Source organism: Bactrocera oleae, chromosome 2 (assembly GCF_042242935.1).
Source record: "Bactrocera oleae isolate idBacOlea1 chromosome 2, idBacOlea1, whole genome shotgun sequence".
Lineage (NCBI taxonomy): Eukaryota > Metazoa > Arthropoda > Insecta > Diptera > Tephritidae > Bactrocera > Bactrocera oleae.
The window spans coordinates 87,114,257-87,133,349 of record NC_091536.1 but is presented as its reverse complement, the minus strand read 5'-3'; the positions used below and the strand labels follow the sequence as shown (position 1 = coordinate 87,133,349).

Here is a 19,093-nt window from a genome sequence, read left to right as displayed (position 1 = left end):
GTGGCTCTTTTAGTCAGTGAGTTATCGCAATTTTAATAATTTTCGACATAACCGTTATATGGGGAGTAGGCGTGGTTATTATCTGATTTTTCCTATTTTCACAGTGTATAAAGAAATGCTAAAAAGACTTCTTCCTAGCAAATTTGATTGAGATAGCTTCAGTGGTTTAGATATGTAGATATGTACATTTTGCATCAAATTATAGTTTTGTGTTTTAATTTAATGCTTAGTTATGACGCTTTATAAGTTTTCGTTTAATTGCGTTTGTGGGAAGCAAGATACCTGAACGGACAAACAGTCATTTTGATTTCAACTCGTCTTGTCACCCTGATCATTTATATGTATATAACTCCATATCTATCTTGATAAGTTTTAGGCTCTGTGCCCATCCTTGAGAAGAGGGCTTCGAATATTGTCGTTTCCACTATTTTTCACCGCTGCTGTGACATCTGTCCCAACGGATTACTGCGGTCTATGAGCGCCACGATCAGGTGTCGTTTCGCAATCTCACTTGATGCCGCCGCTGCTTTAGTGTAGTCCGCGTGCTTGGCGTTCACCCTCTCGGCTACGTCTCTGCACTTTCTTCTTTTCAAGGGTGCCTTCGGGTCCCTTTCTGTCGAACGCTGCCTTTTTTCAGCGATGTGCTCCTCTATACGATTTGCAAATGTTGGATTCGAAGCACTGCACCAATTGCGTGTGGCCCGGCAGTTTTTTTATCTCCTCTCGGGCCCAAGCCAACCAACTCCTCTTCCTTTAAGTTGGATTTGCCCTCGAGTCTGTTACATATCCCAACCGCCGCCTTGTATCGCGCTTTTACCTTCAAGCCTTTCTTGCTTGGCTTCTTCCGGGGCCCTCTTTTGTTGCCAGTATTGGTTGCCTCAGTCACCTTCTCAGGAGAGCGCAGAAGTTCTTCTTTCTTTTCTGCGTTGATGCTTACAGCGCTTTCTTAGTTAGAGTCTTTGTTGACTGGGCACCAGTGCTGGCTTAGCAGTAGTACTACAACCACCGCAACCTACTTCAGTTGCAGTAGATGTGTGTCCGCTGGCAACATAGCTTGTTTTGAATTCGTTTTATACCTAAGTCAAGGAAATCATTAGCAATGACTATTGTATACCCTCATTCATCCCCTTTTGAGGATGCATATAAAGCAGGGGAGATACACCAGTCTTCGCTGGATGACGCCTGCCTGCAATGTCATTACTCTGACAGCCCAAATGCAGATTGAGACCACAACATTACAAGCAGCGACACCCATTGCCCAGTCGACACCCGCGCGGAGGATACAGCTAGAGGAATTTTTGCCGAGCATTTATATATACATATATATATATATATATATATAAGTATAACTCTATATCTATAGTTTTAAATCATACAAACAATCGTTAGATGACCGAAACTATTATACTCTGTGCAACATGTTTCGAGAGTATAAAAATGTTACGATGCAATAGTTTTGTTAATATTAGATATTTACCTCGTCCGCTTTAGGATGAAAATGTTGACAGTTATGACCAGAACTTATCATTGGCAATAATAGTAAGCCAATAATATAGTGTAATTTACAATAAACTGTTGGAACCATTGAAAAATTATTTTTCTTCGATAGAATCACATATTTGTAGCACCTGCCCTGATTAAATTTGTGCAACATTTCTTACAAATTTTATTTCTTATATTCCTCACAAAAGATTCATTTGCCAAACGGAGGATTAGTGTAAGTAAGGAGTATGCGATTTTTTCTTATTAACAGAACAAAAACAATGGCGGTGATAATTTGGCAATCACTCTTTGGGCAAGAACTACACATCGATTTTTTACCATCACTTCAAAGCACAGCCAAACTAACAATTTCACACAAAAAAACACCGTAATTTAGTAATTTGCGTGACACTTAAAAATACAAAATTAAAACAAAAGCACTTTAATACTAAAATGGGTGCGACCAAAATAAAGGTGACTGCTTAAGACATCAATATACATATATCCATATTTCCAATTCAACTTCACAGTCACCGAACAAATAATTGTTTGCTTTTTGATTGTAATTTGGATACTTTATCTATGTTGGATACTGAAGTTCTTTTCGCAAAGGGAATTCCAATTTACTTTATTCAGTTTACTTAAAAGTAGTATGCTACAATAGAAACACTATCAATATTTGTATTATCTTTCAATATTTGTATATATTGCCGTAAAATTGTATTAAAACCGTGTATTTAATTTAATAAGCAACTCTTCAGTTTATTTATGGATTCCAGACCGCACATCCAATTTTTCTATGAGTCAAATAAATCCCTCAAACACGAAACAATATATCAACTAAATTAATAAATAACATTACAACGTTGTACACAAATACTCGTATGTAAACTAAACAACATTTTAACTTGAACCATAGAAAACGAATGAATGAGCAAAATGAAAAACTGCAAACGCAGCTGCGCGAATTTGACACACTTTAATAACTGAGTTGCCAAGCACACAAGCTAAAAATATAAATTGCCTGTTAATTTAAAAACTGAAAATTTTTTATAAAGTCATGAATTAACTCATATGCATGTACTCATATTCAAAAAAGTAATTATATGCAAACAATATTTATTAGGGGTTCAATAAAACCTAAATTGAAAAGATCAAAAAAAATGTATTCCCATACTAACAAAAACAACATAATAAAATATTATATATTTTTCTGACATTTTTTATTTTAATTGTGTTGTTATATAAAGTTATAAATCGAATGGTGCATTTTTTAAAAATTATCCTGCAAAACAGCTACACTGTGGCTCAAATGTCAAATGTAGTAAATGTCAACACAGCAAAATGTTAAAGAATGTGAAAATGCTTGAGGGTAACTGTGAAAATTGTGCTGGTAAAATTGCTAATACAAAATAAAAATAAACAATACAGTATCAAAATGCACTTCTAACTCATATTTAAGCAGTTTTTATCGTTTATTTTGAGAGTAAGTAAAAATTAATTATGATTTTTATAGCGATTACCTAGAGTGTTTGACATCAAAACAGAATTCTATTGGGGAAAAAATAATTCATTTTTTTTGTTTAGTTCTGAAGACACATTAATTTGTACGCTCCGCTGTATTGGGGATGGTATTTTAATCCACCAGTATGGCCTGCTTGCTGATTTGTGGCAAATAAGTTAAGATAAATTGTTGAACGCGTTCGCTGACCAAACTTTGAAAATAAAAACTCATCATTGTACATAATGGAAAATGAAATTGGAACATGGGACTCAGTTCTTCTGGAAAATCTTTCTGAAGATAGCTTTATTAACAATATCCACCTTCGCTACAAACGTGACAATATATACGTAAGAAAAAGTGTAACTTATTACCATTAAGTTATTTTTGTATATAATTTTTGATTATAATTAGACATACATTGGAACATCTGTTGTCGCTGTAAATCCATATCATCACATATCAGAACGAACGTCAGACACTATTCGAAATTATGGGAGCAAAGGAATATTTCAATTGCCACCGCATATGTAAGGCAATATAAGTTTCTTATTGGAAATTGTATATTAAGCGTTCTTTATTTAGTTACGGTTTGACGAACTTAGCATTTCAATCGCTGAAAGACCAAGGAGAAGATCAGTGTATTGTACTCACAGGTTAGTTTTTTTCGATACGGCAATATTTTAAGTAAATTAATTATATTTTGTTAGGCGAAAGTGGCGCAGGAAAGACGGAATCCTTCAAAATGATCGTTAATTTTCTGACGCATATTCAAGATAAAATCACTACGTCGCAACTGTTCAAAAGAGAAGCACCGAATAGCAGTACTGGCAGTGGTTATAGCGGTTATGTTCAAATGCATCGGCGAACATCTAGCAATTGTTCGGTTCCAAATGTTGCTTTATATAAAAAATCTGATAGTGCCATGACAATAACAAATACAGCGCGCCGTCAGTCGCTTTCGCCTGGTCCAGGACCGCGTCGTTGTAGCACTGCAAATGCTTCCGCACAACGCATTCGCGCTGAAAGCTCAGATCGCAGCCAATGTCGGCGTAATATGCGAGAAAAAATTGTTGATTTCGATTTCTCTCATCACCAAAGTACTGAAAATATTTCATTTATCGATGGAAAGGTTACATCACGTACTATTGAAAAACATCCGTCAAAGTCATGCTTTAAGCACCAGCCAACACAAACAGCCCCTTTTAACACTGCCAATTTAATGAATTCAAGCTTAGGCACATCATCGAAATACCTGCATAGTGCCCACCACTCTGGAAATGTATCTAGCGGTGGTTGTCGCCAGTGTGGCCATAGTAAATGTACACGCGCTTTAGCTCTTGAAATGGATTCTCGCAATATGCCATTCAAAACTACCACTACACATAGCTTTTTAGCTGGTCCTTCTAGAGCCATGCATCGCGGCAGCTTCTGTAATTTATTACGACAACATTCCACAGAAAGCCAAACCGACCGTTCGTCACTGATTGGTTCAACACAGCGTATTTCTCTTTACGAAGCACACAAACAGAATCAGATGGCTGGCGCCACTTGTACGGCCATGCCTAGTAGTGTTACAACTGGTGCACAAACTTCTTCATCACTATCACTCTCAGGGACAATGAATGTGCCAAGCACAAGGTCGCGTCGAAAGTCACCTAGTCAAAGATTACGGGAATGTGTCACTTGTGCCGATGTTTTTCTCGAAGCCATGGGGAATGCGGTTACCTTAAAGAATAGCAATTCCAGTCGTTATGTAAGTTGCATATAAATAAATGTGCATATAACTTTATTATCTATTGTTGATGTAAAACTAATTTTCCCTTAGGGCAAACTGTTCGACATTGAAATCGACTTTAAGGGTGATCCGATGGGCGTGCACATAACTCATTGTAAGTATAATTAACAAGTTTTGTAGTTGTAACACAACTAAAAAAATTAGTATGTAATATAATATAATATGTATATATTTAGAACATCACCTAAAAGTTTAATCCTAATAATATTTGAAAAAAAAAATTTATAATAATGCAATTCGTTTCATGTCTGTAAATTTTTAAAAGTCATGTTGGAAAAGGTAAATAGTGATAAAAAATTTTTAATTTCTGTAAACAAATTTAATTATTTTAGACGCGCATTACCAATACCAGTGTTGGGGAACGAAATTTTCACATCTTCTACCAGTTGCTATTAGGAGCTGATCTACCATTGTTAAGTGAGTTTTTATCCAAAACAAAGTAAGAATAGGGCTATACGTTTTGTCAAAGCTAGTTACTTAACAAAAAAGTTTAAAGGATAACTTAAAAATTATTCCAACAAGCTCTGCTTAATTATTTGGTTGATCGTGACTCAGTCATATACATTCAAGTATCTCCTCAAACAAACTTAACTCCAATTTTTTTCCACAGAATCCCTAAAACTATATAGAAATGTGGAAAAATACGATATCTTAAGGAATACAACTGCCATTGAAGAAGATCGCGATAACTTTCACTACACCAAAGTATGTGTCAATAGAAATATGTATATATAAGTGTTTACTACAATTTTGTAAAATACTAAATTATTTCTTACTTTAGAAATCGCTTGAAATACTTGGCTTGTCGTGTGATGAAATTACCGCCATACTTCGTGTCATTGCAATCGTTTTAAAGTTAGGAAACTTCATTTTTGTGCCCATAACAAATATCGACGGAACGGAAGGCTGTCAAATATCAAATGTTTACGGTATTTGTACATAATTATATATATATATATATTTATAAATAAATTCCTTTATTTTTCTGTAGAAGTGCAAGAGACAGCACACTTACTAAGTTTAGAAGCTCAAATCTTAATAAATTGCCTTACTCGAGCCAATTGCTCAAATAGCACTATGGAAGATGTCGGTAAGTTCCATTTAAAAGATAACCGTTTACACTTAATTTTATAATTTAGCATAACCTCTTTAATTCAGCATAACATATAAGTAATATATTATTTTTTTTGTTAAATTTTGCTACAGGCTGCGAATTAGATGCTCGTCAAGCAGCCAACGCACGTAACACCCTTTGTCGCACACTATATGGCCGGCTATTTACTTGGTTGGTGAATAAAATCAATGAAATACTAAAATCTACACAACGTGAAAAGAATTTAGCTTTACTCGATTTTTACGGTTTCGAATTGCTTGAAATCAACTCTTTCGAGCAATTCGCAATAAATTACAGTGCAGAAAAGATACACCAGGTAAATATATATATCGAAAAGCTTAAGTTGTTTATGCTAGGCTTTTATAAGCCTAAACAGGGTATAATAAGTTTGCAGTCAAATTTGTAATATCCAGAAGTAAATGTCGAAGAGCCTATAAAGTATAAATATAAGTGGCACGCTAACTTTTTTTTCTTGCTATCTATTAAAAATTATTACAGTAAAAATTTGAACTCAAAAACTGATTTATTTTTGAATTTCAGAACTTTATTCACAACATATTGAGGCTAGAACAGGAGCTATACATACGCGAAGGGCTTGAATGGACACGCGTAGACTTTTTTGATAATGAGTCTATTTGTGAACTTATCGATAAGCCAAGTTATGGTATTTTAGCAATTATTAATGAGCCACATCTAAACAGCAATGAATCACTTTTGCTACGCATTCAGCAGTGTTGTGCAGGACATCCGAATTTTATAAGTGGCAGTCAGAATTCAATGTGCTTCAAGTGAGTTAAGCCTTAATTTATACATATAGAAAATATTTGTAACATGTTTTCATTTTAGAATACGCCACTTTGCCAATGTCGTCAGTTACTCGATACACCGTTTTTTAGAAAAGAATTCGGACGTTTTGCCAAAGTACGTTAGTGGGGCAATGTACCAAAGTAAACTTCCTTTAGTTCAAAGTCTCTTTCCAGAAGGTAAATAGAATAAATTAATGGACAAAAACTATTTATTTTGTTATTATATTGGCAGATATTTGTTTTTATACCCTAAACGGGTATTTGTTGTAATACGCTGAAGAAAACGTTGGAGACCCTATAAAATATATCTATTAATGATCAGTGTAGCTGCACGTCTGTCCGCGTGTTTGTTTGTATAGTCTCAGTTTTTGAGATATTGATCTGAAATTTCGCCACGCCCTTTTTTCCCCAAGAAGCTGCTCATCTGTCGGAGCCGCCGATATCGCACCACTGTAGGATATAGCTGTCACACAAACTGATCGTACAAAACCAGATGGATAACTTTTTCATTGATAAGACATTTTAACCAAATTTGACATGGGTTATTGTCCAAGCCAACGGCACAATATCCGAACACATTGTTCAGATCGCACACCTTATGGCATATAGCTTCCATACAGACTGACCAATCAAAATGAAGTTCTTGTGTGGAAACTTTGTTATTCGTGAAATACATTATAGCTTTGCAACAACCGAGGTTAACGTTTTTTTTTTTTTTGTATTATAAAAATATGGGCCAAAATCTTTGTTATTCAGTATTATTTTTCATTGTTTATTTTAAAACCTAACAACTAACTTGTAACACACTCTCTTTCAGGCAATCCTCGACGCCAAGTGACCCGTAAGCCAACAACACTAAGTTCTAACGTTCGTACCCAATTGCATACGTTATTAGCCATAATAAAGAATCGGCGTTCCCACTATGTGTTCTGTATAAAACCGAATGAATGCAAGCAATCGCATACCTTTGAATTGGCATTGGTGCAACATCAGGTGCGCTATATGTCTCTAATGCCGTTGGTGCATCTCTGCCGCACGGGACATTGTTTCCATTTGCCGCATGCAAAATTCTACAATCGCTACAAATTGCTGAATAGCTCAACTTGGCCGCATTATCGTGGCAATGTGAGTGCAGACAATGCCCCCGGTTGCAGCATTGTGGAAGGTGTTGCGCTTATTATACGCAATTTACCGTTACCGGCGGCGGAATTTACAATCGGCACGAAAAACGTGTTTGTGCGCAGTCCGCGCACCGAATATGAATTGGAACAATTTCGCAGAGAGCGCATCAATGAATTAGCTATATTGATCCAGACTAAATTTCGTATGTATGTGGCTCGAAAGCATTTTTTGCGCATGCGTCAAAGCCAGATTATAATTGCGAGCGCTTGGCGCACATGGCGGGTGAGTAAATCTTGTGCTAATGATAACAAACCTTTGCAGTAGTTTCTTGTGTGTGAGTATATATGTAGCAAAACTTTTAAGCAATAGAAAAATAAATAAAAAGAATTAGCTACTCTGTATTCATATATTATTAGCAGTTACAATGTTATTAATAATCTTTTGCTTTGCTGTTTAAAGTCACTTTTATGATTATATTAAAAATATTTTGTTTTTAGAGTTTCAAGGTTATTCGTTGTTGTTAAAGTTAAAGTATTGTTTATGGTATTATTTACAGCATATTTGAATTTATATACATACATATGTATCTACCATATATAATTCGTAGATACATGTGTAAAAACTTGTTATCATACATGTGTGTTAATAGTTCGTTGTTCGCTTTTGATTGTTTCTGATGCATGTGCTGTTTAATTATAAAGGAATGTCGCTTTAGCATTCCCTTTAGGGGCCGAAGACACCTATGGAGTCTCTATAGAAGTGTAAGCATAACACTAGCAAAACTTGTTATCAAATTTAAACAACATTCACTTAGCATGGTAATAGCATTTTGAACGATTTTTTTTTTTTTTTAATTTTAGGCACGCAAAGAATATACGGTTATGAAGTATAAACGCCAAGTGCATTGGGCTGTCGATATTATATCCAGATATTACCGACATTGGAAAATTCGGCATTTTCTGCTAACCATACCGATGCGATTGCCACCAAACACATTAAGTCCGCTCTCTACAGAATGGCCAACAGCGCCAAAATTTCTAGCTGAAACATCAAGACTACTTCGTGCCATCTACCATCGGTGGAAATGCTATATTTACCGCAGCTCTTTTGATCAGACCTCACGCAACCGTATGCGCGAAAAAGTTACTGCCAGTATTATCTTTAAGGATCGCAAAGCATCATACTCACGGAGGTGAGCTCCTAATATTTTCATAAATATTTTTATGCCTTGCCGCGAAGTGGTGTCTATTTAACTATGTCCGTCTGTCTGTCTGTAATTAGCGAACTTGATCCACAGTTTTTGAAATATTGAACTAAAATTTTGCACACGTCCTTTTCTCCCCAAGCTTCTCATTTGTCAGAAGACTATATACATATATAGCTGCCATACAAACTGATCTATCAAAAACAAATAATTGTATGGAAAGCTGTTTATTTCTAAAAGGTGTTATGCACGACTGGTGGAGTCCAAGATAGATTTGGTAGTCAATGGCTTCACAGAATCTGATTGGATTTTCGTCTTTTCGAACATAAGTGTGCAAAACCAATATTCAAATCAGCTGTTTACTATTGTGACAACACTTGCAAATGAATAAATTTGGAATCGTTTGATAAATTTCAAATACTGAATAGAGTCTACTAAAGTTTATAATAGTTGCGCTATTTTAGCTTTTATTTTATTTAAAGAAAAAAGCAATGAAACAATTTAAAGGAAGATTCTAAAAGATCACAGTAATCCACTTGAATCCAAACCCGGGGAGTCGTATTTGAAATTTTACTTGTATTTGCTTGTATGTATGTTTGTATACATGCTTACTTTACAGATTTATATCACAATATCGACTGAATAAAGACGCATTGTGTGTTAAACTACATTTTTTTTTATCGGTTTCAATTCTGATTCCGACAACTATCAGATTCTAGAACACCCCTGATAGCATTATATAATCCTATTTATATTATATTAATCCCAGGATTTATATAATGCCTGAAAGCTTCGGTGCAACCGAAGTTAACGGTTTTTCTTGATTTTATACGAACTTAAATGCAAATTTATTCATACAGTGTGGGTCACCCATTTGTGGGCGATTATGTAAGACTGCGGCATAACCAACAATGGAAAAAAATGTGCGTGGAAACGAATGATCAATATGTGGTATTCGCTGACATTATCAATAAAATAACGCGCTCTAGTGGGAAGGTAGGACAACATATATTTATATAAGTGCAACTAATCTAATATTATATATTTTAATATATCGTTAAAATCATAGTTCGTACCAATTTTGTTGGTATTATCAACGTCGTCATTACTTTTGCTGGACCAACGCACGTTGCAAATCAAATATCGCGTGCCTGCATCGGAGATTTATCGCATGTCTTTGAGCCCGTATCTAGATGACATTGCTGTATTTCACGTCAAAGCGGTAGATGTTTCCACGTACTTCAAAGATGTAAATTTCTAATTTTTCCTCTCTCTTTCTCTCTAGTCTGAGTTTGGACGTAAAAAGGGTGATTTTGTTTTACAAACGGGGCATGTCATCGAAATTGTAACCAAAATGTTTCTTGTCATACAAAATGCCACAGGAAAACCACCAGAAATACACATTAGTACCGAGTAAGCTGTAATTTATTATATGCTTTAGGGAGGCAAGTTAAATAGCATATATTATACATTACAGATTTGAAGCCAATTTCGGTCAACAAACAATTATATTCTCATTTAAATACGGTGGGATGTCCGATTTGGTGCAATCTCAACCAAAAGTTACACGCAAAGCAAATCGCATGGAGATTACTGTGTAATCATGTATTGGATTAGCTTAGGTGAATGTGATTTGAAACTGTGGTAGAATAGAAGACCGAAGTGTTTCAACCAGATGTTATAATATAGACTCCTCTTTGATCGCTGACAATCAGCTAAACAAAAAAAAAACATAAAAATTATCTGTTATTAATGAAAGTAGATTTTTTGACTCGAGTCTCTTGAATGTTGGTTATTTATTTACTTTACATAGATATTATTGAATGACAACAAATACACATTTTTCCTTATAATTTTTTCATGTTTTTTGCTTTGTGTAACGATTTTTTTTTTTTTTGTTAAATCGTTAGAAATTCGCTAAATCTTTTTATATGTAACACACGCATAAATTTAATATTTCATGCAGTTCATGCCTCATGTCAAATAAGTAATTTTCAGTGCACCAGCAAGTCTTTGCAAGTATTTTAGTTTCGAGTAATGATTTTGCCTGAGGATAAATCGCTATTTAAAAACATAAATCTAGAAATTTAGAGCCGAAATAAAATGAATAAATATTTTACAAAAATAATTAAATATTTTACAAAAATATTAAAATGTTATGAATGAATACTCACAAATCTTGTAAAAGTATGATTTCAAATTTATTGAATTCACATTAATCTCTAAATTAGTAATTTTTAATTCGTTTATTTGCTTGTATCTCATCAATTTCCCAATTTTCCGAAAACTTTTGTATATTTTAGTTATATATATTTTAAACTATAGTCAAAGCAGGGAAAGCAAATTAATTTGGCGCATTTATTAAAATTAAAAAAATAGATGTCCTTGTATACGAATTGACAACATCGAACAATAAATGCTTTTTTCTCGATATTTTTTCTATTATTCAATGTAAGTTTGCTCACACTGCTTTTGTATACGTATATACATATGTTTATATGTATATATACACGTAGCTGTTATGCTTGTAGTTCGAATGAAGAACTTAAAATGTTAAGCTATGTAATTGTTACGAGAATAAAAATTTTAAAGCGTGTAATATCGTAAAATTCCGATGAACTTGTTAAAGAACGAATAAATAAATTACACAAATACCTTCATATATACAAAATTACATATTACATATATATAAAGTAAATTTTCTGAATATGCCTGTGTGGATTCAAATTAATTTTAAGCAAATTGACGTAGAAAACCTGTCTACCTGTGTCTTAATAAACTAACACCTTGGGCAACATGCAATCAGTGTTCTTCCAAACTGTCTTAAGTATTATTTAAAACCTCAGAAGAAAAAAATAAAAAAAACCATTCATCATTCGCAAAAGTGTTTAAAATTCAATAAAAGTTACAGTGTTATATTCATATTGTAACTACAATACATATATTCTTTTGCATGTGTAAACTCAATTTTAGGAATGTCAAATAAAGTAGTTATAAATAATTTTGCTCATTTATACATTTTTCAGTATTGTTTTAGTTTTAGCACTTATGGGTATATCGAAAAATTAATGCGATATCAACACATTCGTGTAAGTTTTTTTTTGTAAGTGAGGTAAGAAAGAAAACGCAAATAGAAGTAAAACTTTCCAATTGATTTCATCATAATTGCTTATTAGCTCCGATTAAAAATCTAAAAATACTTTCCAATACTTGCCAATAAAGAAACATTAGTGGTATGCCATTTTCGTCCTTTTTTATTTTTAATTAATATTAAAATACTCATATCCATTATAATCCGTTTTTAGTTTAGAATTTTATAATTAAGCTACACCTCATAATCAATAAACGACGTAACCATATGCAAAATCATAAATATTTCATTCCGTTTTTCACCCTTGTAAAAAGGTTGCTTCCCTATACCTCAAATTTTATTAAAAAATTAAATGCAAGTTATTTTATTTTTGCGTACATATCATATGTATCTATAAACGAAGCAGAAACTTTATAGTTTTGATTGACGATTTTTGAGCATTTCTCTTAACTCGCGACGTAAAATTTTACCACTCGGGTTTTTTGGAATATCGTCGACGAAAATTACACCACCACGCAAACGTTTCGCTGGCGACGCGTTCTCTGCTACAAATTTAATAACATCATCTTCGCTTAGCACAGCATTCGGTTGTTTAACAACAAATGCCAACGGTAATTCTCCAGACTCTTCGTCCGGCTTTCCAATGACTGCCGCATCTTTAATTTTTCTATGTGTCAACAATAAAGCTTCAATTTCTGCTGGTGGCACTTGGAAACCTTTATATTTAATGAGTTCCTTAATTCGATCCACTATGAAAAACTCGAAATCGTCGTCAAAATAACCAATATCACCGGTATGCAGCCATCCATCTTGTATCATAGATTGCGTAGATTTAGTATCCCCTACGTAACCTTTCATAATACAATCGCCTTTGAAACACAGTTCGCCTCGTTGATTGGGACCAAGAGTTTTACCAGTTTCGGTATCAATAACTTTAGCGTAAATACCCAATTTAACGCTGCCCACACTTCCCGGTTTGCAAGCCCCATCATTTTGTACCAACAGACTAAGCGTCGACTCACTTAAACCATAACCTTGACGAATGATAGGCACTCCAATCCTGTGGTGCATACAAAAATATAAAATATTTTCAAAGCAAATTTCTTATTTCACCCAAACCTACCTCTCTGTAATCAAATCCTGAGTCTCCTTGCTAAGTGGTGCTGCACCGCAGAGCAAAACCATCAGTGATGACAAATCATATTTATCCACAAGTGGATGTTTAGCCAAGAATACCATTAATGGCGGCACCATAAACGCCATCAAAACGCGATATTTCTAGAATATACATATTAATATTAAGGAAAATATATTTATTTAATTTTATTAAATCGTATTAATCTTGTGAGAGTAGCCGATTTTAACCTATTCGATGACAAAAATTACCTTCTCAAGATTCAACATTTTTTATTGGAATTACTATATCATATATTAATTAACATAATTCAGTTAGCCTTTATTCACCTCAATGGCTCCCAAGAAAAGGTGTTCCTCAAATTTAGGCAAGTACACTAAGGTGGTTCCTAAAACTGTTGCTGTAATTAATGTAAGGCAGCCAAATGAGTGAAACCAGGGTATAACTGTGAGTAATGTAGCCTCCCCCATTTGAATAGATGTAGGTTCACTATTAAAAATTTCAAAAATTATATTTAGTTCGCAAAGAGCGATTAAAATTTGATTAAACTTACAGATTCGAATCCAGTGTAGAAAGAATGTTTTGTTGTGTTAGTTGCACTCCTTTCGGCAAGCCGGTGGTGCCAGAGGAGCAGACTATCAGTGCGACATCATCTTTTTTATTCGCTGTCGGCGTATCAAAGTAGTCTTTTGATATAATTTTTGTACTGTTCATAAGCTCATCAAAATTTAAAATTTTGTCATTTGAATTATTAGTGTCAAATACAACAATTGAATTTACGAAACTGTTATTTTTTGCCACTTTTTCAATAACATTTACTGTAAATTTTGAAGCGAATATTATTTTCGGCTTAGACAAGTTAATTGCGTGATGAACTTCGCCTGCAGCAGAGATATGGTATATTTTGATATCAACCAATAAATAAGCATATACATGTATGTATGTAAATAATTATAAAAACAAGAAAAAACGTTAACTTCGGCCCTTCACAAATACCAAAGGTTCCATACAACAATTTGATTTTGATAAATCAGTTTGTATTGCAATTTCTTCGAAAGTTGTACCGTTGCCGTGGAAAATTATCTATGCAAAATTTCGTGCAGATATCTCGTCAAAAAAAAGTTTTCTATACAAGAACTTGATTTTGAACGTTCAGTTTGTATGGCAGCTATATGCTGATGTGATCCGATCTGAAAAATTTATTCGGAGATTTTACTGTTGCTTTAAACAATAATTTGAACTTAATTTCGTAAAGATGTCTCGTCAAATAAAAACGTTTTCCGTACAGTCAGTTTATATGGCAGATATATGCTATAGTGCTTCTGACTAATAAGCAGCTTATTGGAGAGCAAAGGTCGTGTGCAAAACTTCAGATCGATATCTCAAAAACTTAGGGGCTAACTAGTTCGCATATATGCAGACAGACGTTCACGACTAGATCGTCTCAATTCGTCATGCTGATCATATATATATACACTTTATAGGGTCTCCGACGTTTCCTTCTGGGCGTTACAAACTTTTTGGCATAATTCACATACCCTATTCAGACTACAAGTATAAAAATGAGATTTACTTACGTTCAGAATAAGTTACGTTTAGGGGAGCAACCGCAGCGTTAATGGCGAATGAAGCATACAAGGTAATAGCGAAACGTACATTATTTTCACTAGACAATCCTACAACATCTCCAGCTTCGATACCTAAATGTTGCAATACATGAGCCATGCGCACAACGGAGTCATACATATATTTAGCCGTATACTCTTGTCCGGTTACAGCGTCAATCATTATTGTTTGGGTACCTTGACTCTTATATTTCTCGAGAATATAATGTCCTAAGGACTTGTATGCATGTGTTTCAGTGCATGTAATTGGTCCAGCATAGACGATATTTCCAGGAAGCAGGGTAGTCATGATGGTTTACTACAGAGTTGACGTAAAAAAAACATAATTGCCATTATTTAATTATAAGCCCAGATATGTATTATATATATCAATAATAATCGAATCATTCTAAAATTCTTGTATATGCATATAAATGGGTTCATAGTTTCAAAAGAAAATTAAAATAAAAACGTGAACGCACTTTGGACTAAAACGAATTTAGGCTGTAGATAGTCAATGAACAGATTTTGTGATAGTAACTATCTTATCTCGAATGAATAAACTCCCAAATACCTAATTCGTATTTCAACAATATTCAGTTAACCTTTAGGTTTGGTTTTATATTAAACAAATATATGTATGTACATATATAACGAACATAAAATATCCATTCCATGCATCAAAGGTCGGCGAATTTCTCAGGTGAATATAAGTGTAAGTAGGTTAAAAATAGGTACATATATGTACTCACTTTTGTTTGTTAAAGTTGACTAGAATCAAATATTTTCCTTATCATACAGGTAATATATTTTCTAACCGGCCAGAAGTATATGTATATCCAAAATATGTATGTTATTGGGTCATATGTGTTTGTTAATTACTACTCAAAAAATGTCATCTGACACGACCACTTCCTTTAAGAGAACTGATTAAAAAGTTGCAATTACTTTTTATTTAATTTTACTCCAGTCATCTACAATACTAAATATTGTACAAGTAAGCAGCCGCACGAGGTATTATTTAAACTTAAAGGTACTTTTCTGAAGTTTGATAACAAGGGTCAATAACGATGAGCCGATAGTATCATTTATAGTCGATACTTTTAATCATTGAGCACCGGGTTGGTTCATTGAGCTTTTGACTACCAATCGATAGATTATTACTTTAAATACCGACCGTACCGAATTAGACATTATAGTAAAATCAGAGCATGTTAACTTAATATTAATTTAATATTAAAATTCTCTGGTAAGACCTCTAAAAGTATTTCTGCTATGAAAACCTTATCATGTTTGATATATTGTAGGGCGGATTTAAAAAAACATTTAGTGATGCCATATCTAACTATATTTAAGATAGCAGAGAACGGAAAATAGTGATAGCCGTTTTGCCTTTACCCATTTTTAATTGTTTTTGCATATCATTAACATCGTTGGAACAAAATAAAATAAAACTAATAAGACACAAATACATGTTTTGTGCGATTCTGTCAATGCTAATAAGTTGTTTACCTCAAATCTGTACTTATTTTTCTACAATATCAGGCTTATGTACATATTGTACATACATACAGTAGTTTTTTATAAGTTAGCGCTAAATGCTATTTCTATGTACACAAATTTAAATCTGTTTCGCACTTATTATTTTCTTAAGAAATATACATATATTGTTGTACAAGAACAATCAACAGAAAATTAGAAGTTGATTGACAAAGCAAGGGCAAATATGAATTAGCCTTAGAAATAAATTATTTGAAGAATTTAAATGCAAATTTTTTCTTATTTGAAAGCAAAGCAGTGCTATTTATTTCATTACAGAAATGTGCATAGTTAACATTAGTTTTAAAACTTTCTTCGTTAGAAGTAAATGCAAAGATTGTTCATGTAAATGCAAAATTCTTATATTCACGCATGTTATAAGCTTGCACTCCATTTGCTGCAAATTTAGAGAAAGAAACTTTTAAAATAAACTGTATTCATCAGTTTAGATTCTTCTTTTACATCCATAGTCAAACTTTTCATATGTTATGTAACGAAAGAGAGCGGTTAATAAATATATGTACATTATTTGGTTGGATTATTTAACGCATAATATCGTATAATTTAGACAAGACTTTGTATCAAACAAGAGTAGTCAATTCTATTTTTACAATTCGTCAAAACAATCTTGCTTCAATTATTACTTTTTTTTTCATTATTCGCCCAATCTTCCCATGATCCTTCATAAAATTTTACATTTGTAAATCCCATCGCATTTGCTATTTCTGCAGCTTTTAAGGCACGTTTTCCAAGCCTACATGTAAAAATTATTTCATCATCAAAATTAGGCTTTCGGCGACCATACTTGGACAGGAACATTTGAGGTCTAACGTCCTCTGCCAATACCCGTACTACAGAGTCTAACGGAATATTTATACTTGTTGGAATTTTCCCTGTTTCTTCTAATTCTTGTCGCTCTCGAACATCAATTAATAACTTTTCAGGATGATTCGGTAACTCCTTGATATCATTATATTGTACGGACGGTATTGGTTTTCGGTGTGAGTTTTCTGTGCTAAACTTTATGATCTGAAAATTTTTGGATATCAAGCAACTTTTGATAGAACATTGAAAAACTTCTCGTTGTGTTATATTAAGGCGGCATAAGTTACTAGATGTCCTTGCCAAATTACGTATAGCCAAATCTGTAATAAAAATTTGTATGCACATATGTAAACAACAGCTTAAAAAACGCAACACATTTTTTCCTACTTCGCACTCCCAGAGTTGCAGAGATTCCAAAAACTTTAGTAATCATTTTCCTTATATAGGTCTAATGGACAAAAAGAAAAATTATATAAATAAATCGACTAAATATTGCAGTTGGTAATATACTATTGAAATGACGTTAGGTACTTGCGCCAAATTGTTCTGTAGTTTATTTACGCCTCTACAAAAACAGAGCCGTTATATGAAGTATAAAGAAAAAATCCACCAAATTTATCGAAATTGAAGGAGTGGCATAACGAATCGGTTTTCCATGTAAAAGTAATCGAATTTAAAAATCTGCAGCGTAATACAAGAACATATCGTTACACAGTTATAAGTTAAAAACACTTTAAATATATTTCATATGAAAACAAATAATCTCACAAAATAACGTGACCTTAGTTAAAATCCTTACTTTTTTATATTCATGCCTCGGTCAGAAGATATCTTTTAAGATAGAATGTATCCCTAAGCCCACTTTGGGAGGTATTTCGAGTCGAACATAGACCTGATAGGATTAAAAGTTACAACGAGCTATCAAATCAAAATCAACCATAAATATGAAATTATATGGCCCAATACATAAAATTTTAGATAAAAATATTAAGCGAATTATCAAGAAACAGCTCTTTTAATGAGTTTGAAAAGCATTGTTACCACATCAAGACGCAGATTGGAGATAATTGTATTATGTACGTAATTTATTGCGATTTTTTCCAAAAATTATTTATATTTCGTTTTTTGAGAACGTTGTAATGAATCTGCAAAAACACATAATCTATTATATAATTTTTGTTTTTAATTTAAAAACAAGAAAAAACGTTAACTTTGTTAACACCGAAGCTAGAACATCCTTCACAAATAAAAAAGTTTTCCATGTGAGAACTTGATTTTGAGTGATCATTTTTTATGGGAACTATATGCTATAGTGGTCCGGTCTAAGAAATAAAGACGGACAGACTAACGTGGCTAAATCAACTCAGCTCGCGCTGCAGATTATTTATTTACATATGTATATATTTTATAGGGTCTGCGACGCTTTCCTAAAAACTTCGTGGCAAACTTAATAAACTTTATTGTAATTTATTGTATTGTATACTAAAGCTTCATAATATTTATATGTATGTATGTGAATTATATTTTAACTACATATATGTATCTACGCAATTGTGGGCTCGTTATCAGCCAACGTATAACGTATACACATTTAAAAGAAGATTATCTCATTTGTTTTTTTTTTTTAACTCGCCGTGTTAATACTTTCGTTTGATTCGTTGCCCTCAGATGACTCCGATTTCAGAATACTCGTCGAGGAATGTACACACATATTAACTCGCACTTGTTTTATTCGCTACTGCAATACAAAATATAATGGGTAATGAATAATAGTTTAAAAACAAACACGCTTTTGTACCTAATCGAATTAAAAAGTATAAATAATTTTTAACTACAAAGAGTTTATATTATAGTAGTAGCTGATCAAACAAT

At 33.2% G+C, this 19,093-nt stretch overlaps 4 protein-coding genes across 9 annotated transcripts in view; 1 reads left to right on the top strand and 3 right to left on the bottom strand.

Annotated features, from left to right (window-relative positions):
- Nucleotides 1-2,405, bottom strand: part of Invadolysin (leishmanolysin-like peptidase, invadolysin) — a 29,446-nt gene extending 27,041 nt beyond the window's left edge. Inside the window, exons 1-2 of one of the 3 annotated variants that reach the window (XM_036361149.2) lie at nucleotides 2,345-2,398; nucleotides 1,478-1,844 (exon numbers count right to left, since the gene is read on the bottom strand). In XM_036361149.2, coding sequence (XP_036217042.1) covers nucleotides 1,478-1,654 — 177 coding nt within the window. In that variant the 5' untranslated portion in view covers nucleotides 1,655-1,844; nucleotides 2,345-2,398. Of the gene's footprint in view, nucleotides 1-1,477 lie in introns of all 3 variants that reach the window. The other 2 variants (XM_070105939.1, XM_036361152.2) reach the window with 2 other exon arrangements.
- Nucleotides 2,406-2,819: 414 nt separating this feature from the next.
- On the top strand, nucleotides 2,820-11,458 carry Myo95E (Myosin 95E). Its single transcript, XM_014237780.3, has 21 exons — nucleotides 2,820-2,968; nucleotides 3,070-3,333; nucleotides 3,398-3,513; nucleotides 3,569-3,639; nucleotides 3,694-4,739; nucleotides 4,812-4,875; nucleotides 5,047-5,060; nucleotides 5,114-5,198; nucleotides 5,392-5,486; nucleotides 5,563-5,710; nucleotides 5,773-5,871; nucleotides 5,988-6,211; nucleotides 6,436-6,683; nucleotides 6,742-6,878; nucleotides 7,519-8,105; nucleotides 8,525-8,584; nucleotides 8,684-9,015; nucleotides 9,888-10,023; nucleotides 10,097-10,249; nucleotides 10,313-10,440; nucleotides 10,505-11,458. Exons 2-21 carry the CDS (start codon nucleotides 3,229-3,231, stop codon nucleotides 10,626-10,628), a joined length of 3,972 nt encoding a protein of 1,323 aa, XP_014093255.3. The 5' UTR covers nucleotides 2,820-2,968; nucleotides 3,070-3,228; the 3' UTR covers nucleotides 10,629-11,458.
- An 805-nt stretch (nucleotides 11,459-12,263) lies between these two features.
- Nucleotides 12,264-15,947, bottom strand: LOC106619603 (luciferin 4-monooxygenase). Of its 3 annotated transcripts, none has more exons than XM_014237777.3 (6): nucleotides 15,806-15,947; nucleotides 14,831-15,176; nucleotides 13,807-14,134; nucleotides 13,583-13,742; nucleotides 13,242-13,396; nucleotides 12,264-13,178 (listed from the first exon to the last, which is right to left on the bottom strand). In XM_014237777.3, the coding sequence occupies exons 2-6, from the start codon at nucleotides 15,165-15,167 to the stop codon at nucleotides 12,530-12,532; spliced, it is 1,629 nt and encodes a 542-aa protein (XP_014093252.1). In that variant the 5' UTR covers nucleotides 15,168-15,176; nucleotides 15,806-15,947; the 3' UTR covers nucleotides 12,264-12,529. The 3 variants fall into 3 exon arrangements, with proteins under 3 accessions (XP_014093252.1, XP_014093250.1, XP_014093251.1); XM_014237775.3 differs by having other exon boundaries at nucleotides 15,610-15,870; XM_014237776.3 differs by lacking the exon at nucleotides 15,806-15,947 and adding an exon at nucleotides 15,340-15,358.
- Nucleotides 15,948-16,921: 974 nt separating this feature from the next.
- LOC106619576 (rhodanese domain-containing protein CG4456) lies at nucleotides 16,922-17,750 on the bottom strand. Of its 2 annotated transcripts, XM_036361273.2 has the most exons (3): nucleotides 17,732-17,750; nucleotides 17,609-17,669; nucleotides 16,922-17,541 (listed from the first exon to the last, which is right to left on the bottom strand). In XM_036361273.2, the coding sequence occupies exons 2-3, from the start codon at nucleotides 17,652-17,654 to the stop codon at nucleotides 17,030-17,032; spliced, it is 558 nt and encodes a 185-aa protein (XP_036217166.1). In that variant the 5' UTR covers nucleotides 17,655-17,669; nucleotides 17,732-17,750; the 3' UTR covers nucleotides 16,922-17,029. The 2 variants fall into 2 exon arrangements, with proteins under 2 accessions (XP_036217166.1, XP_014093205.1); XM_014237730.3 differs by having other exon boundaries at nucleotides 17,609-17,750.
- Nucleotides 17,751-19,093: the final 1,343 nt, after the last annotated feature.

Coding starts and splice junctions, on each gene's coding strand:
- Myo95E (XM_014237780.3), top strand. CDS start 3,229: ATGGAAAATGAAATTGGAACATGGGACTCAGTTCTTCTGGAAAATCTT. Junction 6,879..7,518: donor TCAAAGTCTCTTTCCAGAAG/GTAAATAGAATA, acceptor ACTCTCTTTCAG/GCAATCCTCGACGCCAAGTG. Junction 8,585..8,683: donor TATGGAGTCTCTATAGAAGT/GTAAGCATAACA, acceptor TTTTAATTTTAG/GCACGCAAAGAATATACGGT.
- LOC106619603 (XM_014237777.3), bottom strand. CDS start 15,167: ATGACTACCCTGCTTCCTGGAAATATCGTCTATGCTGGACCAATTACA. Junction 14,135..14,830: donor AAACGTAACTTATTCTGAAC/GTAAGTAAATCT, acceptor TCTCTGCTGCAG/GCGAAGTTCATCACGCAATT. Junction 13,397..13,582: donor TTTTCTTGGGAGCCATTGAG/GTGAATAAAGGC, acceptor TGTATATTCTAG/AAATATCGCGTTTTGATGGC.
- LOC106619576 (XM_014237730.3), bottom strand. CDS start 17,654: ATGATTACTAAAGTTTTTGGAATCTCTGCAACTCTGGGAGTGCGAA. Junction 17,542..17,608: donor TGCAACTCTGGGAGTGCGAA/GTAGGAAAAAAT, acceptor TTTTTATTACAG/ATTTGGCTATACGTAATTTG.